Source organism: Neoarius graeffei, chromosome 27 (assembly GCF_027579695.1).
Source record: "Neoarius graeffei isolate fNeoGra1 chromosome 27, fNeoGra1.pri, whole genome shotgun sequence".
NCBI classification, from domain to species: domain Eukaryota; kingdom Metazoa; phylum Chordata; class Actinopteri; order Siluriformes; family Ariidae; genus Neoarius; species Neoarius graeffei.
This window is the reverse complement of record NC_083595.1, coordinates 42,991,644-43,013,154: the sequence shown is the minus strand read 5'-3', so window position 1 is coordinate 43,013,154 and position 21,511 is coordinate 42,991,644. Positions and strand designations below refer to the sequence as shown.

Below are 21,511 nucleotides of genomic sequence, written 5' to 3'. Positions count from 1 at the left end.
TCACAGACCTATCAGCAAACACGTAAGAATATCTCCTTCACCAGTAACATAAAAAAAAATCTTTAATAACATTTAAACACAAGATTCTTTGGATCTTTTTTCATTCCAGTGAATATATAGATATCTTGTCCGGAAATACTAATTAGCCAATCAGATAAAGACCTCCTGCTCCTCAGACTCGCTTGATCCATCCTGATGCCCTACGTCCGGCTGGAGTCTCATCACATTGCCCCAGTGGAAGACGGCCCCATATGGACGGTCGAAAGTTGCACTTGGAAGTCAAGTTTATTTTTTTTCTAGCGCTTTTAACGACAGACATTGTCGTAAAGCAGCTTTACAGAATTTTAGTGACTTTAAACATGAGCTAATTTTATCCCTAATCTATCCCCAATGAGCATGCCTGTGGCGACGGTGGCAAGGAAAAACTAGTCTGGCTAACGCGACTTCAAAGCTCTGCGAGCATTTGGTCTGGCAAAGATATTAAGCCCAACCGTTTCCCAAAGTGCGTGGTTGACCCGCCTCTCTGAAATGCCTCAGTTTGCTACTGGTCGAAGCCAGAAAAGGCTGTGACGAAGCTTAAACCAATCACATCACTCTTTCCTCTGACGTATGTGACGCGACGGGGCTAACTGGTAGATTAAACTCTTACCGAAGCCGGTCGGGAGCAAGGCGAAAACGTCCTTCCTTTCAATAAATACCTCCAGGGCTGCTCTTTGCTCCGTTTTCAATGAGAACTTGCTCCATGTTCGTAATGTTTCTAGTGAATGAAGCGTTTCCGGCGTACATTCTGTAAACAATCTATGGCTTCCGGTCGCAGTTCTACTACGTCACTGCCTTGAACACGCCTCTACCCAGGGCCGTTGGAGATGCTCAAAGTTGATTGGCTCCCGATTTTTCGGGAGCTTGGAAGAGCTGTAGATAGCTTGCCTGGCCAGACTAAGCTCGCAACAGGCCCTCGTGTTGCGTCACACTTAGGATGGGCGGGCCCAGGCTAAGGAAAAACTCCCTCAGACGACACGAGGAAGAAACCTCGAGAGGAACCAGACTCAAAAAGGAACCCATCCTCATTTGGGTGAGAACAGACAACATGATTCTAACATTTTTAACAGTTTTAACATGAAGTCAGTTTTGTTGAAGTTATAAACTGTTCATTGATGGAAACTTGAGTGCAAAAGTGTTCATGACAACGGCAGTCCTAAAGTTAGCAAGTTAACGGTCGTCCTCAAACATAAAAGCATAACTGGAAGTGTCCAGAACCGTCTTCTAAGTGCGACTTTCGACTGTCCATATGGGTCCGTCCTCCACAGGAGCGATGTGATGACGTGATATGTCCAACCAGGCGTTGCTCCACAGGAGCAATGTGATGCGTCCAACCAGACGTAGGGCATCAGGATGGATCAGGCAAGTCCGAGGAACAGAAGAGGTCAGCATTTCAATCTCAGGATTGACATGCAACTCAGAAGGACAGGCAGAGTTTAGGGGGGGGAAGAAAGAGAGAGAGAGAGAGAGAGAGAGAGAGAGAAACACAGGTTGTTGCCATCGTCACCACAGGCTTGCTCATTGGGGATAAATTTAGTTCATGTTTAAAGTCTTTAATTTTCTGTAAAGCTGTTGTTAAAACCACTATACAAAATAAACCGACTTGACCTTCAAGATCCTGTATCGTGATGTCAGAAAAGTGCACAAAACCTATGATGCTCTGTGGCTTCTTGCTCAAGCGTCTGGGGTTGAGACCAGTAAACAAGTAAAAGTGTTTTCATTTGTGTGCTGTGATTGTGGTGTAAAAATCACACCCAGTCTGGTTCATTTGTGCCATTAAAGGAACAATTTGGGCAGGAGCAAACGGCACAACTGGATTTATTGAGCATGCTGGAAACTAAAAACCATGTGGTTCATGATTTTAAAGTTTCCAGTACACACGGTGTGTTTAGGGTTTTCTAAAGGGACGCCAACTTCACTTCAATACTTAATCAAATCAATGTTATTTACATGAATGTTTTAAACGAACAGTTATCAATAATTCCATGAATACGATTAACTAATTGACAATTTTTGAATACTAAAATATAAAGCGCCCAACTGTCTATCGTCAAACCTAATTTATCTTTTGAGAATACGTAAAAACATGACACATGATAAGTTTTGCATGATGCCTAACAAGCAACTGTACATGAAGCAAGTGTCCAGAACTATTTATTACAATATCCTGCATTACAGGAAGTTTAAAAGGGCTTCTTTCGATGGAAAACGACTAAGCATCAGGAGCTAAGAATACAAACACTTACAAGTTTATTCACTTGATGCTAGGTTGAACCATTCTTTGTACAAAGTTATTTTAATATCATTAAAAAGCTGTACATTTTAAAAGAAAGACTTTCACGTCAGTGCAGTCTGGTTTAAACCCTGCGGACATGTCATCTCTTCAAATCTCCTCCCGATGTCCGTACACGTCCGTACATGTCCAGAGACACACGCGCGCACGTCTGTGAGAGTGTCTGAGAGCGAGCGATCAGTGCATGAGGCTATTAAGTGGTTATGCTGGAGAGATTTCACATCCTCTTTGTGACTTTCCTGAACAGAGCAGCGGGGCCCAGAAAGGCTGGTTTGGGCTTACGAGCCCCGAGCTGATGGAGGTTTCCCTCTGATACGCTGCGCACCACTCTCCTGCTTGGCTCGTTCTCGGATGATGCTGAAGATTTAAATGACAACATGAAGGGAGAAAAAAAAAGAGAGAGGAAAACAATCAGATTATTGTTAGAGGGTTGTAAATTTAAAAAAAAAAAAAAAAAACGTGAGAGTGATGGATCAATAGTAAGAAGACTTGGAAAAGAGACCTCAAGAGTAAGAGTGGGTGGGTGGGAATGGGAGGAGCCTGGGAAATATTTTTGGCTGGGAGTTTAACAGCTGTCAGGTGGCCTAGTCCTAACACTTCATTAGCACTTAGACAACCATAATAGATTATATAAAGGCTTAAAAAAAAAAAAATCACGAGGGATAGTCGTGCTTCACTTCTGAAATAAGGCCAGAGCCCAAAGGGGTGTAATTCTGGACAGCTGGAACCCAAGTCTTAGATTAACTAAAGATATCAATGATGGGATTCGGTTAAAAGAGCAGTGCATGTCAGTGAGGTTGTCTGAAAGACCATGCTTACCTCCAAAGCGTCGTACACGGAGTGGTTTTGTGGTATCGGAGGGATCCCGCTTTATACGTTTGGGAGCTGCAGCACCATGGGTAGCATCTGGAATCTCCTTTCCATTCCTGGAGGAGGATGGAACGTACATGCATATCGGACTGTAAGTATTCTTTGCTTATGTATCAGGGATGGACAAACTCACTAACACGGGCCCCAGGGACAAGAAGATTCCCAACCCGGGCTATTAATATTATATTTTATTTGATCCACGTTCATTGGACAGGAGAAATTGCACGCTCTGATTGGCTACTCTACTCTATTACTAGGCTATCAGCTCATATACCGTGAGCAGAGAAAAACAAAATGGCGGAGCGTGTTGCAGAACCAACTGAGGACGAAATAAAATACTCGAAAACAAAATCCCCAAAATTGTTATGAAGTATTGAAAAGAAACAGAAATAGCTAAAAGAATATAGTCCGCCGCCAATATCTCCTGTCCCACATTCCAGCCCGGTCGGTGGTGGTAATGCACCTTTAAGCTCATTTGCCAACCACCAAAACAAACAAACAAACAAACAAACAAAGAAGAAGAAGAAGAACCCCCCACCCCCCCAAAAAAGAGGCAACAAAATATGGAATGAAAGTATTTGATGGTAAGAACACATCTTTCATATTTTTCAAGAATTATTATCGCAATTTGTGAAAAATTGCTACTGTCATTTCACCAAATTGTTTACATTCTACGCGGAAATGATTTTGTCGGCCATAAAGCTTTTATTTATCGAATTTGCAAAAAAATTTTTAAGAAATAAAAATGCTCTGTTTCTCAAATTGGGGGGAAGCCATGACCGAATGGTTAGAGAAACAGCTTTGAGACCAAAGGTTGCTGGTTCGATTCCCTGGACCAGCAGGATTGGCTGGCTTAAGTGCCCTTGAGCAAGGCACCTAACCCCCAACCGCTCCGGCAAGAGTGGTGGCGTACCTTGTGTCTGAAAAACTGAGGATGCGATTATCAGTTCGGGCATTGAACCCGAATGACTGACTTACTGGATTTTGAGAAACAGTCAGTGTGGATAAAACAAAACAGTTCTTCCACTCAAGCTCATCATACACAGCGTATAGACCCTTTTCAGTCACGTGACCTTCGTAAACGCGACCGCCATTTTGGACATGTAGTGGACTTCGGCTCGAATCGGTTTGAATGCGAGGAAGACGACAAACATAAAAGAAAAAGGAGCGAGATGCAGAAAACTGTATTTACTAGTTTACTGTAATTATGATCTGGCAGCTATTTACACCGGATCCAGTGTAAATAGCTGCCGGAGCCAACGTCCGAGCTTGCCGGAGCGTGCTCCGGCCGGCCGCGAGCTAGCGGGCTCCGGAACCTCGGACGTTAGCTCCGGCAGCTATTTACACTGGATCCGGCGTAAATAGCTGCCAGATCATAATTACAGTAAACTAGAATGGAATGTTAACAGCAATGTAATGCCTTTTCTGGCTAATTTTATTCGTCTTACCTCCAACAAAGTGGTCACTACACAAGCGTTGGTATGCCGATATCCATCTTCTCCGTCGGTCAGCATCTACCGGGATCCGATAAAATGATAACCCTTGCCTTGTTTGTTGATGGTTACTACATCCAGGTGCACAACAATATAGTGGCATGATGGAAGTCTTGCTGAAAATAAACACTTTCTTTGCTGCCGTTCCTCAATGTTGGCTGTGGTAAACTACTGGTAGTACATGTCCAAAATGGCGGCCGCGTTTGTCGTGACGTCACGTGAAAAGGGTCCATAGCTGACTCGGTGCTACGCGCCTCGTTGGCGATCAGCTCATGTACGACTTGATTTCGTGGAATAACTGTCAAGTAGTTGCTTGGATGACAAATAGGTTCAACAACCAGGGTAACAAAAGAAACACTTCTTCTTATTCACGTATTCAGTGCTCCAACTATAGCGCTTCTGGATCCTGCTACCTGCTGCACTACAAACATCAGCCGCACCACGATCGAGCTGACTGCGGAATAGTTTTAATTAGGACGGTTAATTAATTAGTGTTCACAGGTGATGCAATCAGTAACGCGCAAACCGCCAAGCAGTCACCATGATTAGAGAAAACAAAGATGCTAGCCAGACTCGAACATTTTTACGTGGGATGCGGAAAGGCCGGGCCGAAGCACTGACCGATAACTCGACACCAATACAAGGTGCTACATGATGCTACATAACTAGCTCACCATCTTTCATGAGATTATGCTCACTACTACTTTTTAAGTCTGCTCAGTTACAGGTATATAGGTCTGGGCAGTACCTTGGAGTCTACGCTTGCCCTGTTGGCGACCAAAGAATTTTCTAATTCGTATAAATTCATTTGATCGTGTTTTATTCATATGAAAAGCAACAAACGGTATTTGTTTCGTACAAGAGGCCATGTTAGTGACAAATTAACGAGTGAGCACTCACCAGCCGAGCTTGCGTTTGCCCTGTGCTGCTGATGTCATTGCCATGTAGGATGGTTTGGATCTCCGCAGGTCAAGAAGAGACGGGATCTCCAACCTACAAACCGACATTCTGCTATTAATGTTATTAACCTAGTCTTTCTGATCATGCAGTAATAAGCCCTGACCATCTTAAAACTGTTGTTTAACCAACTTTTTTTTTTTGTGTTGCCTTGTATTTTGCTCAACATGCCAATGAAAGATGCACGCAGTCCACAGCACAGTCCACGCTCAGCACTTTTCCCTACAGTGTGCATTTTGAGTGATTCTCTTTCTCTACAGTCTCCTACCTTCTCGGAGCCTCGTTGGCATTATTGGCGCGCAGGACACGGAGTTGGCTCAAGCTTGAACCTCCCGGAGGCTCGGGCGATTTGGGAGACAGGAGTATTGTGCCGTTGACCTGGGTCGTCTCCTCCACCTGTTCGTCTCCGCCCACGTCAAAGGTCGAATCTGGGTGGATGGAGACTGGAGCGTTGGAGGACCGTGTCTGGGGTGTGGTAGGCAGCGGGTACATGCCTTCTTGACGCAGCACCTCCTGCAGGCCTGGGGGACAGTGAGACGGCGGTGGTGCATTTTCACATCCTGGCCCAGGCTTCACAGGAGAAATGTCCAGTTTCCTCCTGATTGGAATTTTAGGTGCAGTTTCAGATGCATGCTCCATTCCAGGGGTAGGGCCTGAAAGAGAAACAAAAAGTGCATTAATAGAATTAATTAGGTAAAATAAGCAGACGTTAGTTAATTTGTAGTGGTTAGCACTGTCGCCTCACAGCAAGAAGGTTCTGGGTTCGAGCCCAGTGGCCGACGAGGGCCTTTCTGTGAGGAGTTTGCATGTTCTCCCCGTGGGTTTCCTCCGGGTGCTCCGGTTTCCCCCACAGTCCAAAGACGTGCAGGTTAGGTTAACTGGTGGCTCTAAATTGGCCGTAGGTGTGAATGTGAGTGTGAATGGTTGTTTGTCTCTGTGATGATCTGGCGACTTGTCCAGGGTGTACCCCGCCTCTCGCCCATAGTCAGCTGGGATAGGCTCCAGCTTGCCCACGACCCTGCACAGGATAAGCGGTTACGGATAACGGATGGATGGATACTTAATTTGGTTTAAATTGCTTATGTTAATTAAAGCCACATCTAAAGCAGGAGAAACCGAAGTTGGCAAGACAGATGGGCCTAAACAGGCTGAACTTTTGGTGTATCGCCTTAAGATGGATGTTTTAATAAAATTGCTCGGTTTGTTGATTAGGCTATTTACCAGAAGAGAACATTCAGGTTTACCTAAAGGCAGACAGCTATGCATTAACCCATGGTCTTGGCCTTTCAAAGAACAGAAGTGTGTCCACTCCTGAGCTTTCTGAGAAAGCTCAATTTAAGTTTAAATGAGGAGGAAAACAAGTGTGCCATATCGGTTAATTCCAGAGCTCCTGAAAACGGACTGCCGAGTAACCTGAGGTCCCCCCCCCGACTTAATTTATTTTCGTCAACTGCCTGTTAAACAGGAGCTGCGTATCTTCAGCTCGGGCCAAACTATTTTAGCCCATGTTTACATTAGACCGTATCAGCGGATCATCAGATTAACGTTTTTAAAACGATTTGTGTGCACACAGCAACACCAATACACGGATACGCTCGGCTCCGCAGGCATCCTGCGCTCCAAATCACCCCGCCCTGAACAGTGAGTGCCCTCTGGAGGGTGCGCACTCCGGCCCTGCGCAGCTCACAGAGCGCGCGAGTGAAGTGCACAAGCTGTGATTCGGGACTGAGCCGCTGTGTGTGTGATCCCAGCGCAGATCACTTACCACTTGCAAGTGGAAGGATGGCAAGCCTAAAGACCATCATAACTACACAATGGGCAGTATTTGCATCAGTATTTGCAGTATTTTCATACTTTTATACTCTTTAATGAAAGGTGATACAAGGCGGAAGTCCGCGCCGTTTTTCAGCAGTCGCGTCACATGACCAGCGCCAGCGAATCAGGAAGGTGGATGTCACAGTGACGTTGTCCAATGACGACGCCAGCTAGAGCTCAGCACAGCGTATCCGCGTATTCTCAATGTTTACACAGCACCGGACCAGATACGATCTGGATTGAATACGTGGACCCTGGCGGATTCCCGTTTCCCGGCGTTTTAATGTAAACGGACAGTGCATCCGCGAAGAAAACGAGACAGATACGGTCTAATGTAAACTTGGCCTAGTGTCATGACATGTCAACAAAGGGGTTTATTTTTAAACATATTCAACCTTAAGAAATGCAGTCTCCTTGCGTGTGTACCGTATTGCAATTCGGTTTGTAAGATCTTCTTAGTCCTTCGTCTGACGCGTAAACTTCCAAATCCGTGCCAGCTCTGTGACACATGGCTTACGTCCTTCAAAATGCAAATCTATACGTTGTGCCTGTTGAGTGAAGTATAAATGCTGTAGAAAGCCATGTCAAACTGCTACACACACTATATTAGTCAATATAATCTATAATAATAACAATATACACGTGTGTGTGTGTTTTGAACTCGGCATTGGATCAATAAAGCATGGATTTTTCAAACGGTTGCTAGCTCTGTGCTTTCACTATGCGTCATATTCAGTGTGAACTCGACGTCAACTATATGCACGGGCCAAAAGACAAACCCCGACGCTGACGATCTGAACAGAATCGCACGAAAATCCTGATCGAGTCCCTGTTCCTTCACTCCTTAAGACAGGACACAGAGTACAGGCACGCACCGGTAATGGACGATGACTCACACATTCATTCATGCTACTCCCAGTCCCTCTTCAACCACACTAGCACTCTATATTCCATATGCTCGAGTTTATTCATAGAGCCGATGCTCCTATCCTGAGTAGTTCTATATGCATCCACTACTGAATAATTTAGTTTTTTTTTTTCGTCACCTGGTCAGATGAGTCAGTAGCAGTGCACCTGACTGGAGAGGAAAGTGGGAGAGAGAAGGAGAGGAGCTCAGGGTAGAAAGAGAGACCAGAAAGGGAGTGTGTGCGTGCTGGATTAAAAAAACCCCCACAAATCCGAGAATGCATTGTCCGGGCAAGTTGCTTAACAAAACATGCTGTCATGGATAACCGCTTTCATGGGGCGTGTGTGTGCACATGCATGGGGAGGCTTCAGGATGCTGAGCGCTGTCGGAGAGGTCCGACACTGAGTGCCGAGCGCCGAAGTATGCTGAAACATGTCGCGTTCTCACTGCACACTGACTCATGGACAGATTCGGGGGGAAGGGAGGGGAGGGGATGAGGAGAGGAGAGGAGAGGAGAACATGTGCAGATATACAAAGAGGAACTGTGATGGATAAAAACAGCAGCTGTATCCTTTAAAAGCTGCTGTCGCTCTCTAGAAGTCGGACCGCCTGATCGGACAGATGTCACCGTCATGGCAAACTACTGCATGCACCCTTATACAGAGGTGTCGGGGAGTTTGCGTAAACACGCATTAGAGCGGCACTCGCTGGAAGCTGAGCCCTAGTGTGCCCAGTTTGATGCTGTCTGATAGAAAACAACAGCACTCGTCTACGTCACTGCTGGGGCTGACTGACAATAATGCACGCTGGTCTCGGGGAGCGTGATGTGCACAAACACAAACATCCCCTGCAGGATGATATAAGATGGTGTGTGAGGAATGCGGTGTAATAACAGACAGGCATGAAAGGGTGATGTTTGGGGGTTTGTGTGTGCGTGTGTGTGTGTGTACACACACCAGAGTGCTTTGGATGCTGGGATTAATACATGCATGAAGTTCTATTTCTGGAGGAGAGAACGGCTCGGATTAGGGTCGCCTGGCTGATGCCTGCCTCCCTCCCTCCCTCCATGCAGATGATCCGGCTGTGTTTCATATCGTACGTGACTGAGCCCCTCAGCTCGCCGCCTTTCCCCTCCTCTTCCGCTCGGCAGCGATTTTTATGAATGAGACAGGGAGAAGAGCAGGGGGAGTGGGGTGGGGTGGGGTGGGACTAGGAGGAGGGGGGGAATGAGAGAGAGAGAGAGAGAGAGAGAGAGAGAGAGAGAGAGACACGAAAGGGAGGGGGGTAGACAGAGAGCTTCTCTCAGAGTAGAGGAAAATGAGATTGCAAAGCAGGATAGACACACACAAAAAAGAAAACAAGTGAGATTGGAAAATAAACGACTGGAAGAAAAGAAGAATCCATAAACACTGATGTACTTATGAATTATGTCAACACTGCTTAATGAAATGAAAACGGCGTGGGAGAAAGACGCATTTTCAAAGCGTGATCGGGAACTGGATTCATTTCACGTTATTTTATTTAAAAAAAAAAAAAAAACGGCCACGGGTGACATCGGAGGAAATAGTCGGATTATGTTTTACAGGGTTTGGCTTGCTAAACCTATTCCTGTGTGACTGTCCGGTGGGATAAACCAGATTTTTACAGACCGGATATTTTGAAATCCGAGAAATGTGGCACAATTCGGCCCCGGCCGAGAGCAAAGCCTATTGATTGGAACAGAATCTGAAGAGCTCTGGCCAAGTATTATGATTTATTCCTAAAGCACAATTTAGAAGTCAGTCATATAAATATTTTAATAGGTCTCAGGGCTGGAGATTATTTCTCTTCACCATTATTTCTGAGCCTCACTGGCTTTATGTTTTCCCTTCTCACCCGATGCAGACCCCAACTGGGACGGAGTGTGTTCCTGTATTTCCCCCACAATGTGTCTCAGTCAAATGAGTAACACCTGTTCCGCAGCAAATATCATTACGGCCAATTGACTGAGCCATAACTCACGCCGTCTACCATTCCCCAAAAGGTTTCCGCCCTCTTTCTCCTTTTCTCTATATACACTAAAACCTCTGAGTGTCAATAGATTACATCAGCTGTGCAACGGAACCGTGTATCCAATCTGGTGTTTTTTTTTTTTTTTCCCCTCTGCGTTGTATTTTGAATAATTTTTTTTCTCGGATTCTCAATGCTTTCCATTTCACTTTTCATTTGCAGTTTATTTCACGGGGCACAGATTTGACTTCTGCATTAACTAAGTGCAACTTCTATTCAACGTTGATTACAGATCCAAGTACAAACAAGAGTGCTCTGAGAGCACAATAACCCCCGCTGGCAACTCTGCCATAACTCTGGTAAAATGTGACTGAATTGAACGAAATTGCAATACGCGTATTACTGACATATAATAAAGAATCCTGTCAAGTTTTGTGAAATTCCTCCAAACACTGTGAGAGGAGTTGATTTCAGAAGGTGAGTACCCTTCCCGGGATGGCCAGACAGACATCGCCATGACATAATCCCCCTTCGGGTCTTTTGGCCAGCGGGGGAGAAAAATTGTGAAGGAAGTTGATTTCAGAAAGCAAGCACACCTTGGTGAAATTGCCAAAGTACAAGTTTGTTAATAATCAAGGGCATAACTCTGGTAAAATTTGCCCAAATTAAACGAAATTTCAATCTGCTTATGAGCAATTCCAGCGTTATGGACGTGACACTTGAACTCAAAATGGCAACAAATGACCCAGTGCATGTTTTATTGTCTCCCAGTATTTAAACAGGTGTTGCATATTTTAAGGCTGTACCATACTGGAGAAGTGATAGAACAAGAACAATTCCCATAGTACATCTAGGGCATGCCAGAAAATGCCAATAAAAGATGCGTTATGGATGTGACAGAAAAAGTATCACTTTTCTTGGGTGACTGTACATTTTTATCAAACTCTGTGAAATTGTAAACCTAATGTCGAAATGGAGATATCCATTTGATAGAGGGGTCCAAGGTGAATATTAAAAAATCTTTGTTTAAAATATTTTGCATTTCATGCAGAGTTTCGGAAGGAAAAGTCAGCGTTATGGATGTGACGAAATTCCGTTATGGATGTGACGCGTCTGAAATAGACATGGCATATGTTTAGAAAATCAGCAATTTAACCACCATAACCCTTTGAAAAACTCTCTAAATATCAGCTAAAACTATCAAAGTTCTTAAATAATATTTAGGATGGCTATTGTTTTGCTGTTTTGTGGATTTTAGCATACATTTCTGTGGCTTGTGGCAATAATATAGAATTGTACATGATCAAAGTTGATTTTAGCTTGGGTTTTACATTATAAGAAAGAAAGACTGACAGGGACATATTAGGTTGGTTACAAATTGGTTCAACTTATTCACATCTGTAAAATACAGGCCTAGGTGATATCTCTGGGAGTGGTTTTGATGTATTACATGTTGCTTTATTTTTGCATGGTGAGGTTGACATTTACATGGAATTGCCCTTATAACTGTCATATAACAAAGCCTTTTGCCAAGTTTGGTAAAATTCCTCCACAAATTGTGAGAGGAGTTGATTTCAGAAGAACGTACACCCTCATGAAATTGTCAAAGTTATTTAATCAAGGGTCAAAACTCTGGTAAAATTTTCACAAACGAAATTAAATCACAATATGCGTATTACCGTCATATAAAACAAGGCCTTTTCCCAAGCTTTGAGACACACGTCCAAAAATTGTGAGAGGAGTTGATGTCAGAAGGCGAGCACACCTTCATGAAATTATGAAAGTACAAGGTTGTTAATCAAGGGCCACAACTCTGGTAAAATGTGACCGAATTTCATGAAATTACAATATGCGTTTTACCGACACACAACAAGGCCTTTTGCCAAGTTTCATGAAATTCCTCCAAACATTGTGAGAGGAGTTGATTTCAGAAGAACGTACACCTTCATGAAATTGTCAAAGTTATTTAATCAAGGGCCAAAACTCTGGTAAAATTTTCACAAACGAAATTAAATCGCAATATGCGTATATAAAAAGATGTGGGAAATGGTTGACATATACACCCCTTCGCAGTAAACGTCATTCATACGTAAGCGGAAATTGCGCGCGCAGCCTGGACCCAAAAAAGACTCAGAAATGCCTAGTTGTTGGGTTGTCGGGTGTCAGAATCGTAGCAGTGATGGGGTTAAAATGTTCAGAATTCCAGCAGGATCTCACCCATTCCAAAAAAATCGCCGACGTCTATGACTACAAGCCATCAAACGTGTAGACTGGGATGAAAGCACCATCAAAAATGCGCGGGTTTGCAGCGCCCACTTCATCACAGGTAAGATCAGGCTATTTATTAAATCTTTCTTTTTTATTCTTTCTAGTCTTCGTTTATTGATGTAGCAAAATACTTTGGTAACGTTTGTCTGATTAGCTGGGTCATAGTTACACAATGTAATGAATATTGTTAGCATGCTAACTTAGCTTTGCATGCAGTTGTGTTTGTAGGAGAGGTCTCGCTCGACTCAAGCAGTCCAGATTTTGTGCCGTCATTATGTGTGTATGCCGAAAATCACAATTTTAAAGCGAGGATGGAAAGGTAAAATTGTGTGCCCTCACTCTAAATGCCAACTTACGTTGACTGCTCTAACCTAGCTCCCGCCCCGTTCAGTTTCATTTCTGCTCTCTGCCTCTCGCTTTTTACGCAGCTCTGATTTCTCTTAGCTGCACTCTTTACACTATCATTCCTTTCATGCCATTACCTCCTGCAAATTGCTGTTTAGTGTTGGGATTTGCTGTTGTAGCTAAAGCCACATTGCCATCACATCACTGGCATAATTTGATTAAAACAAAATGAATATGAATGTCCCATTGTTAATCAAGTTGTACATGCCCGCACAACATAATCATATGCGTCTAAAGACTTGTAGGCACGAAGTTTTTCGTGGGTGTACACTGAAGTCTTGTCAATAAGGTACGAGTATATATCTGGCCATTGTATACCAGGGAACTTACTAACATCGTCCATCCACTCTTTAATTAAATACGGATCCGGTAGGCGATGTCCACTTGTTAGAGTTAACTTATTTATGTAGCATTCTCGATCTTGTAACGACAATTGTTTGGCATAATCTGACAGCTCATAATGCCGGTCTATGGGCAGCGCCATTGTTTCTGGGTCCAGGCTGCGCGCGCATCCTGGCAACGGTCGGTTTGTTTACAAACATGCGAAGGGGTCTATAAGGGAAGACATGATTAATCAGATGTCAGTAACATTTACTAATACAATCTCACACAGGCTCTGTTTTTGTTTATATCTTTTGTTATTGTCTTTTGGGTTATTTTTTTCCCCAATACTATTGATGAGATTGTCTTGTATTGATAACTATGAAAACTAAATAAAGATTGTTAAAAAAAAAAAAAAAAATCGCAATATGCGTATTACTGTCATATAACAAGGCCTTTTCCCAAGCTTCGAGACATTCGTCCAAAAATTGAGAGGAGTTGATGTCAGAAGGCGAGCACACCTTCATGAAATTATGAAAGTACAAGGTTGTTAATCAAGGGCCACAACTCTGGTAAAATGTGACCGAATTTCATGAAATTACAATATGCGTATTACCGACATACAACAAGGCCTTTTGCCAAGTTTGGTGAAATTCCTCCACAAATTGTGAGAGGAGTTGATTTTAGAAGGAAAACACACACTCATGAAATTGTCAAAGTATAATTTTGCTAATCAAGGGCTGTCACTCTGGTAAAACGTGACCCAATTTAAAGGTCCCATGGCATGGTGGTTTGTTGATGCTTTAAACGGGCTCGTGGAGGTTTCCGGATGTTATATCCGCAGCCTTTCTCGAAATGAACCCTTGGCACATAGATATAGCCTCCTGGGAGAAAGCCCCATTTCAGCACTTTTCCCAGTGCGTCGTTTTGCTAATGAGAAGCAGGAGGCGGGGAAGGGTAGAGGGTGGGGGCGGGTCTTATCATTAATATTCATGACATGTAAACGTGTTACCTCTGATTGGCTAACAGCACTGTGACGCTACTTCCAGTGGGTCAGAACAAGCGGATGTGGGTGTCTTACCATGGCGAGAGAGAAGGAACAAACCGCGAAGGGAAAAATACCGCGCGCTGACGTCATTAAGGTGCGACGCGAGGAAGTAAAATAAATTCAACAAATGTTTGGGTTTTTACTGAACAAACAAACAAATAAAATGAACGAGTGACTAAAAAAAAGAATGTGGGTGTCTTTGTAAAAACTGTTTTGATTGGCTATTATAACAGAGCATGCTGCATGCTTTTTGGTTTTGTAGCGCAGAGTACCTGGCTAACTGCAGGAAGCGGTTAGCTGCACAGCTAATGTAGCCATTGCAAGGCTAACGTGGCACCGATTTTAAAACACGCCAAAACGACCAGTTATACACTTACTTGTTCGGTGTTTGTGGCTGATGCGGCAGGGATGCTTGGTACGGACCCAGGCTTCAGTGACAGTTGATGTGCAAAACCTGCCCTGTACTGTCCCAAGTTGTGGAAACATTCATCAGTAAAATGCTTCCGACAAACATACACCGTCTTAGGTAGACTCGACGGCGTATTATTGGAGTAAATAAAATTAAGCCACTGCGTCTTCAGGGGCTCTCCCATCGGCAGTAAAAACAGACTCCTTTCTGTGTTGTCACATCCAGGTACAGCGCAATTTCCGTGTTTCGCTCGCTTAGGTGGTGCCATGTTGTTGTGTCCTCTATGGTCTACTCACTACAGCTGGGCGGGGCAATCCATACGGTGGGTGGGAATCCAGAGGGGGGGCGTGGGGATCATCTCCCTTGCTGACGTAGTAAAGGGAAGAGCTTATCAACGCGCCGTTTTGACGCGCCATTCTCAAATATTGGGCATAGTTTGGTTTACGCATTATGAAATTTCTAGCCACTGGGGTGACTTAAGAAGGTCAGAGGAGCTCATTTTAACGTTAAAAAACCTCAGAAAGTGAAAATTTCATGCCATGGGACCTTTAACAAAATTATAATATGCGTATTACCGACATGTAACAAAGAATCCTGCCAAGTTTCGTGAAATTCCTCCAAAAATTGTGAGAGGAGTTGATTTCAGAAATTGAGCGCCCTTCCCATGATGGATGGACGGAAATCGCCACGACGTAATCCCCCTTCGGGCCTTTCGGCCAGCGGGGGATTAAAACAAAAGTGTGGAATATTTGCGAAAACCAAATCTATGGTGAGAAAGAGTAAAATATAAGCGTTCAAAGTGACATGCGAAGGTACAATCGACAACAAAGTGTTTGCCACTGTGATGGATCTGTCTCTCTCTCTTACTCAAATACACACGCAACATGAGTGATGCTTGTGTCGCTGGTGGCTGGATTAATGACTAAAACTGAAGTCTTTTGAAGCGGACTGAAAACAGAGGAGAGGATTGAAGGGACAAAGACAGGGCTGTGACACACGGCAGGAGATATGGCGACAAAAAAAAAAAAGAAAAAAGGGGAGCGATACACTACACTTTTCGCACTGTTCCAGTCATGTGTAATATTTGTTCACCATAAAATAAAAAGAAAGATTTCCATTACCTTTTAATTTTTGACTTTTCTAAGAATGGGGAAGGCATGTCATAATATTGAATATATTAAATTACCTATACAGATCTAAAAAAAATTATATTAAAAAAACACCCATCTCTGAAATTATAATGCTACTTTACAAAAAATATACACGATTGCTTCACTTTTGTTATTTGTCACTATTAGTTTTACTGTCGTGACTGAATAATGCAACTGATATTACTGAATATTACGCTTAAAGATGAGTGAATAAGCGACAAAGGTACAAATTTCAGAGCTTACACAATAAATTAAACAGAGAGGAAAAGGGGAGCATGAATAACAACAGCACTACAGTGATGGCATACACACACACACACACACACACACACACTCTCGCATTTACCTTTTGGTGAGAGAGAGAGTTTGAGCTGCTGAGAGACTCGGCGTGTTTGTTTCTCTGCACCTATAGACAGTTGAAACAGAATCATCATTAACTAAAAGCACTTTGCACACAAATAAACAAAATCTACAATAACTCTCAGACTGGTAAACTCATCTCATCTCATCTCATTATCTGTAGCCGCTTTATCCTGTTCTACAGGGTCGCAGGCGAGCTGGAGCCTATCCCAGCTGACTACGGGCGAAAGGCGGGGTACACCCTGGACAAGTCGCCAGGTCATCACAAGGTTGACACATAGACACAGACAAACATTCACACTCACATTCACACCTACGGTCAATTTAGAGTCACCAGTTAACCTAACCTGCATGTCTTTGGACTGTGGGGGAAACCGGAGCACCCGGAGGAAACCCACGCGGACACGGGGAGAACATGCAAACTCCACACAGAAAGGCCCTCGCCGGCCACGGGGCTCGAAACCGGACCTTCTTGCTGTGAGGCGACAGCGCTAACCACTACACCACCGTGCCGCCCCAGACTGGTAAACTCTCAGAGTAAATCAACTTTTACTGTGATCATGCAAAAACACCTGCATGAAATCAATCAAACTTGTTCTTTCTTACCCTGTTAGTTCATGTCCCTGGACGGACATAACGCGAGTCCTGTGTATCAAAACCGAAACGCTGCTTTTTTGGTAATTCCTCATGAAAACCCAATGAATTCTGCCTGTCTCTAAACACTAACTTATTTTTGATTATGCATGCGAGGGTGGGGAAAAGTATCATGCTGTTTTTTTTTTTTTTTACCTCCTCCTGTCCCCCAAGTCAGTTATAATCAAGAAAAAATGCTGAATGTGTTTCCTTCGGACATACAGTGGGGCAAAAAAGTATTTAGTCAGGCACCAATTGTGCAAGTTCTCCCACTTAAAAAGATGAGAGAGGCCTGTAATTTTCATCATAGGTACACTTCAACTATGAGAGACAGAATGGGGGGAAAGAATCCAGGAAATCACATTGTAGGATTTTTAATGAATTAATTGGTAAATTCCTCGGTAAAATAAGTATTTGATCACCTACAAACAAGCAAGATTTCTGGCTCTCACAGACCTGTAACTTCTTCTTTAAGAGGCTCCTCTGTCCTCCACTCGTTACCTGTATTAATGGCACCTGTTTGAACTCGTTATCAGTATAAAAGACACCTGTCCACAACCTCAAACAGTCACACTCCAAATTCCACTATGGCCAAGACCAAAGAGCTGTCAAAGGACATCAGAAACAAAATTGTAGACCTGCACCAGGCTGGGAAGACTGAATCTGCAATAGGTAAGCAGCTTGGTGTGAAGAAATCAACTGTGGGAGCAATTATTAGGAAATGGAAGACATACAAGACCACTGATAATCTCCCTCAATCTTGGGCTCCACGCAAGATCTCACCCCGTGAGGTCAAAATGATCACAAGAACGGTGAGCAAAAATCCCAGAACCACACGGGGGGACCTAGTGAATGACCTGCAGAGAGCTGGGACCAAAGTAACAAAAGCTACCATCAGTAACACACTACACCGCCAGGGACTCAAATCCTGCAGTGCCAGACGTGTCCCCCTGCTTAAGCCAGTACATGTCCAGGCCCGTCTGAAGTTTGCTAGAGAGCATTTGGATGATCCAGAAGAGGATTGGGAGAATGTCATATGGTCAGATGAAACCAAAATAGAACTTTTTGGTAAAAACTCAACTTGTCGTGTTTGGAGGAGAAAGAATGCTGAGTTGCATCCAAAGAACACCATACCTACTGTGAAGCATGGGGGTGGAAACATCATGCTTTGGGGCTGTTTTTCTGCAAAGGGACCAGGACGACTGATCCGTGTAAAGGAAAGAATGAATGGGGCCATGTATCGTGAGATTTTGAGTGAAAACCTCCTTCCATCAGCAAGGGCATTGAAAATGAAACGTGGCTGGGTCTTTCAGCATGACAATGATCCCAAACACACCGCCCGGGCAATGAAGGAGTGGCTTCGTAAGAAGCATTTCAAGGTCCTGGAGTGGCCTAGCCAGTCTCCAGATCTCAACCCCATAGAAAATCTTTGGAGGGAGTTGAAAGTCCGTGTTGCCCAGCGACAGCCCCAAAACATCACTGCTCTAGAGGAGATCTGCATGGAGGAATGGGCCAAAATACCAGCAACAGTGTGTGAAAACCTTGTGAAGACTTACAGAAAACGTTTGACCTCTGTCATTGCCAACAAAAGGTATATAACAAAGTATTGAGATGAACTTTTGTTATTGACCAAATACTTATTTTCCACCATAATTTGCAAATAAATTCTTTAAAAATCAGACAATGTGATTTTCTGGATATTTTTTTTCTCATTTTGTCTCTCATAGTTGAGGGATACCTATGATGAAAATTACAGGCCTCTCTCATCTTTTTAAGTGGGAGAACTTGCACAATTGGTGACTGACTAAATACTTTTTTGCCCCACTGTATGTCCTGTTATGGCAGATGTATGATGATTTTTGTGCTTAAACACAAATTCAATCCACACTGACTTTAATCAGTTCTGATGTGCCTCTAATGATTATACTGGAACTGGCCTACAAAGTGTTCCTGTCGTTCGTGGAGAGCAATGAAAGGAGGACATTTTGTGCCACTCACTGCATGGTGTGTTCTGGTGAATGATGAGGTGAGAGAAAGACAGGATGGGCTGGAGACAGGTGGCGTCTGTGCACTTGTCTGCTTCAGCCTTCTCTTCAGTGTTCTCCTGGTCGGCCCACACCACGCCCCGCTCTCTCTGCACCAGGTGCTCCAGCTCCTCCTGCGCCGTGTCGTCTACGGAGATACCTGCAGCCTTCAGAGCCAGGCGCTGGCGGCGGTAAGCAGGAAGTAGGGCATGAACCAGTCTGAGAGAGAGAGAGAGAGAGAGAGAGAGAGAAAGAGAGAGAGAGAGAGAGAGGATATTCTGGATGAACTGAAAGCTTTTTTTTTTAAATTATTATAACCCTAGCAAAATGATCCCAGGATCTGAATAAAGACGAAGAAGTGGCAACTATTCAAAGAAAACACAGCTGTAAGGAACATCTTGATGCATAAGCAATACAGAATATTAACAGAGATTAGGGTGGGGCGGTACTGAAGAAAAAAAAAATAAATCGCATCTTGATACTTTAAAATATTTCTATAATAAATTATATTTATTATATGACACGAGCTACTTCTGGTAAAATCGTGCGCTCTGATTGGTTCTTTGGCGGGTAGAATTTTCCAGTTATACCCCTGGGCGATTATGGACTTTCTTTCCAAGGTGCCAGCTTTCAATGTTTAAAAAAAAAAACCCAACCCCAAACCAAAATGTAATCAAAAATGCCCGAAACACAAGACAAACCAGTCACGAAGTTATTCAAGAAATGAATAACGAAGAGCATTCAGAAGCCGCTAACAGAAATTCAGTTTTGAAACCGCTAGCTGTTTATTCTGCATGCGTGACTCAAGTACATTACAAACATGACGTGACTGAAAGCAGCGTCATGCCTTATTATAATGACCGTCTATTTTAATCTTAGAAACAAAAAAAAGCCGTATAATAATCTCCTTATTAACCTCGTTTGCTCGGTCTTTATGGGAAAATATCAGACCGAGGTCTTTTTGTTCGGCCGTACTGTCAAGACCTTGGTCTGATATTTTCACGTAAAGACTTCGTGCTCAGTTAATAAGTAGTTAGTGACAGGACATATCGGTTTGCTCACAAACTGCGAGCAAAACAGTAGTGCTGCATTTAAGTTAACAAATTCTATGGAACATTTCACGATTTTAAGGATTTCGCACAAAACATTAACATCAAACAATCTAACAGTTTTCAAAAAGTTATAAAATACTGACAATCTCCAAAAAAAAAAAGTGCATTTTGAGACAATATCAACATTATTTCATTATACTGAGGGGAAAAAAAGAAAAAGAAAAAAACTCTCGCACTTTGAAAAAAATCTTTGGTGGATGAGACGGTATCATGAACAACAATTACTGAAAAACACAATACTGTGCAATATCTTATATATCTACACACACACACACACATATACACACACACAGTGGGGCAAAAAAGTATTTAGTCAGTCACCAATTGTGCAAGTTCTCCCACTTAAAAAGATGAGAGAGGCCTGTAATTTTCATCATAGGTATCCCTCAACTATTAGAGACAGAATGGGGGGAAAGAATCCAGAAAATCACATTGTCTAATTTTTAAAGAATTTATTTGCAAATTATGGTGGAAAATAAGTATTTGGTCAATAACAAAAGTTCATCTCAATACTTTGTTATATACCCTTTGTTGGCAATGACAGAGGTCAAACGCTTTCTGTAAGTCTTCACAAGGTTTTCACACACTGTTGCTGGTATTTTGGCCCATTCCTCCATGCAGATCTCCTCTAGAGCAGTGATGTTTTGGGGCTGTCGCTGGGCAACACGGACTTTCAACTCCCTCCAAAGATTTTCTATGGGGTTGAGATCTGGAGACTGGCTAGGCCACTCCAGGACCTTGAAATGCTTCTTACGAAGCCACTCCTTCGTTGCCCGGGCGGTGTGTTTGGGATCATTGTCATGCTGAAAGACCCAGCCACGTTTCATCTTCAATGCCCTTGCTGATGGAAGGAGGTTTTCACTCAAAATCTCACGATACATGGCCCCATTCATTCTTTCCTTTACACGGATCAGTCGTCCTGGTCCCTTTGCAGAAAAACAGCCCCAAAGCATGATGTTTCCACCCCCATGCTTCACAGTAGGTATGGTGTTCTTTGGATGCAACTCAGCATTCTTTCTCCTCCAAACACGACAAGTTGAGTTTTTACCAAAAAGTTCTATTTTGGTTTCATCTGACCATATGACATTCACCCAATCCTCTTCTGGATCATCCAAATGCTCTCTAGCAAACTTCAGACAGGCCTGGACATGTACTGGCTTAAGCAGGGGGACACGTCTGGCACTGCAGGATTTGAGTCCCTGGCGGCGTAGTGTGTTACTGATGGTAGCCTTTGTTACTTTGGTCCCAGGTCTCTGCAGGTCGTTCACTAGGTCCCCCGTGTGGTTCTGGGATTTTTGCTCACCGTTCTTGTGATCATTTTGACCCCACGGGGTGAGATCTTGCGTGGAGCCCCAGATCGAGGGAGATTATCAGTGGTCTTGTATGTCTTCCATTTTCTAATAATTGCTCCCACAGT

The 21,511-nt window shown here is 43.4% G+C and overlaps 1 protein-coding gene across 1 annotated transcript in view; it reads right to left on the bottom strand.

Annotated features, from left to right (window-relative positions):
- Window positions 1-2,175: 2,175 nt before the first annotated feature.
- The window catches only part of kif18a (kinesin family member 18A), a 109,723-nt gene continuing 90,387 nt past the window's right edge, over window positions 2,176-21,511 (bottom strand). Inside the window, exons 13-18 of the mRNA XM_060911223.1 lie at window positions 18,957-19,201; window positions 16,312-16,371; window positions 5,921-6,305; window positions 5,596-5,688; window positions 3,152-3,258; window positions 2,176-2,689 (exon numbers count right to left, since the gene is read on the bottom strand). Of these exons, the coding sequence (XP_060767206.1) occupies window positions 2,550-2,689; window positions 3,152-3,258; window positions 5,596-5,688; window positions 5,921-6,305; window positions 16,312-16,371; window positions 18,957-19,201 (1,030 nt within the window). The 3' untranslated portion in view covers window positions 2,176-2,549. The remainder of the gene's footprint in view (window positions 2,690-3,151; window positions 3,259-5,595; window positions 5,689-5,920; window positions 6,306-16,311; window positions 16,372-18,956; window positions 19,202-21,511) is intronic.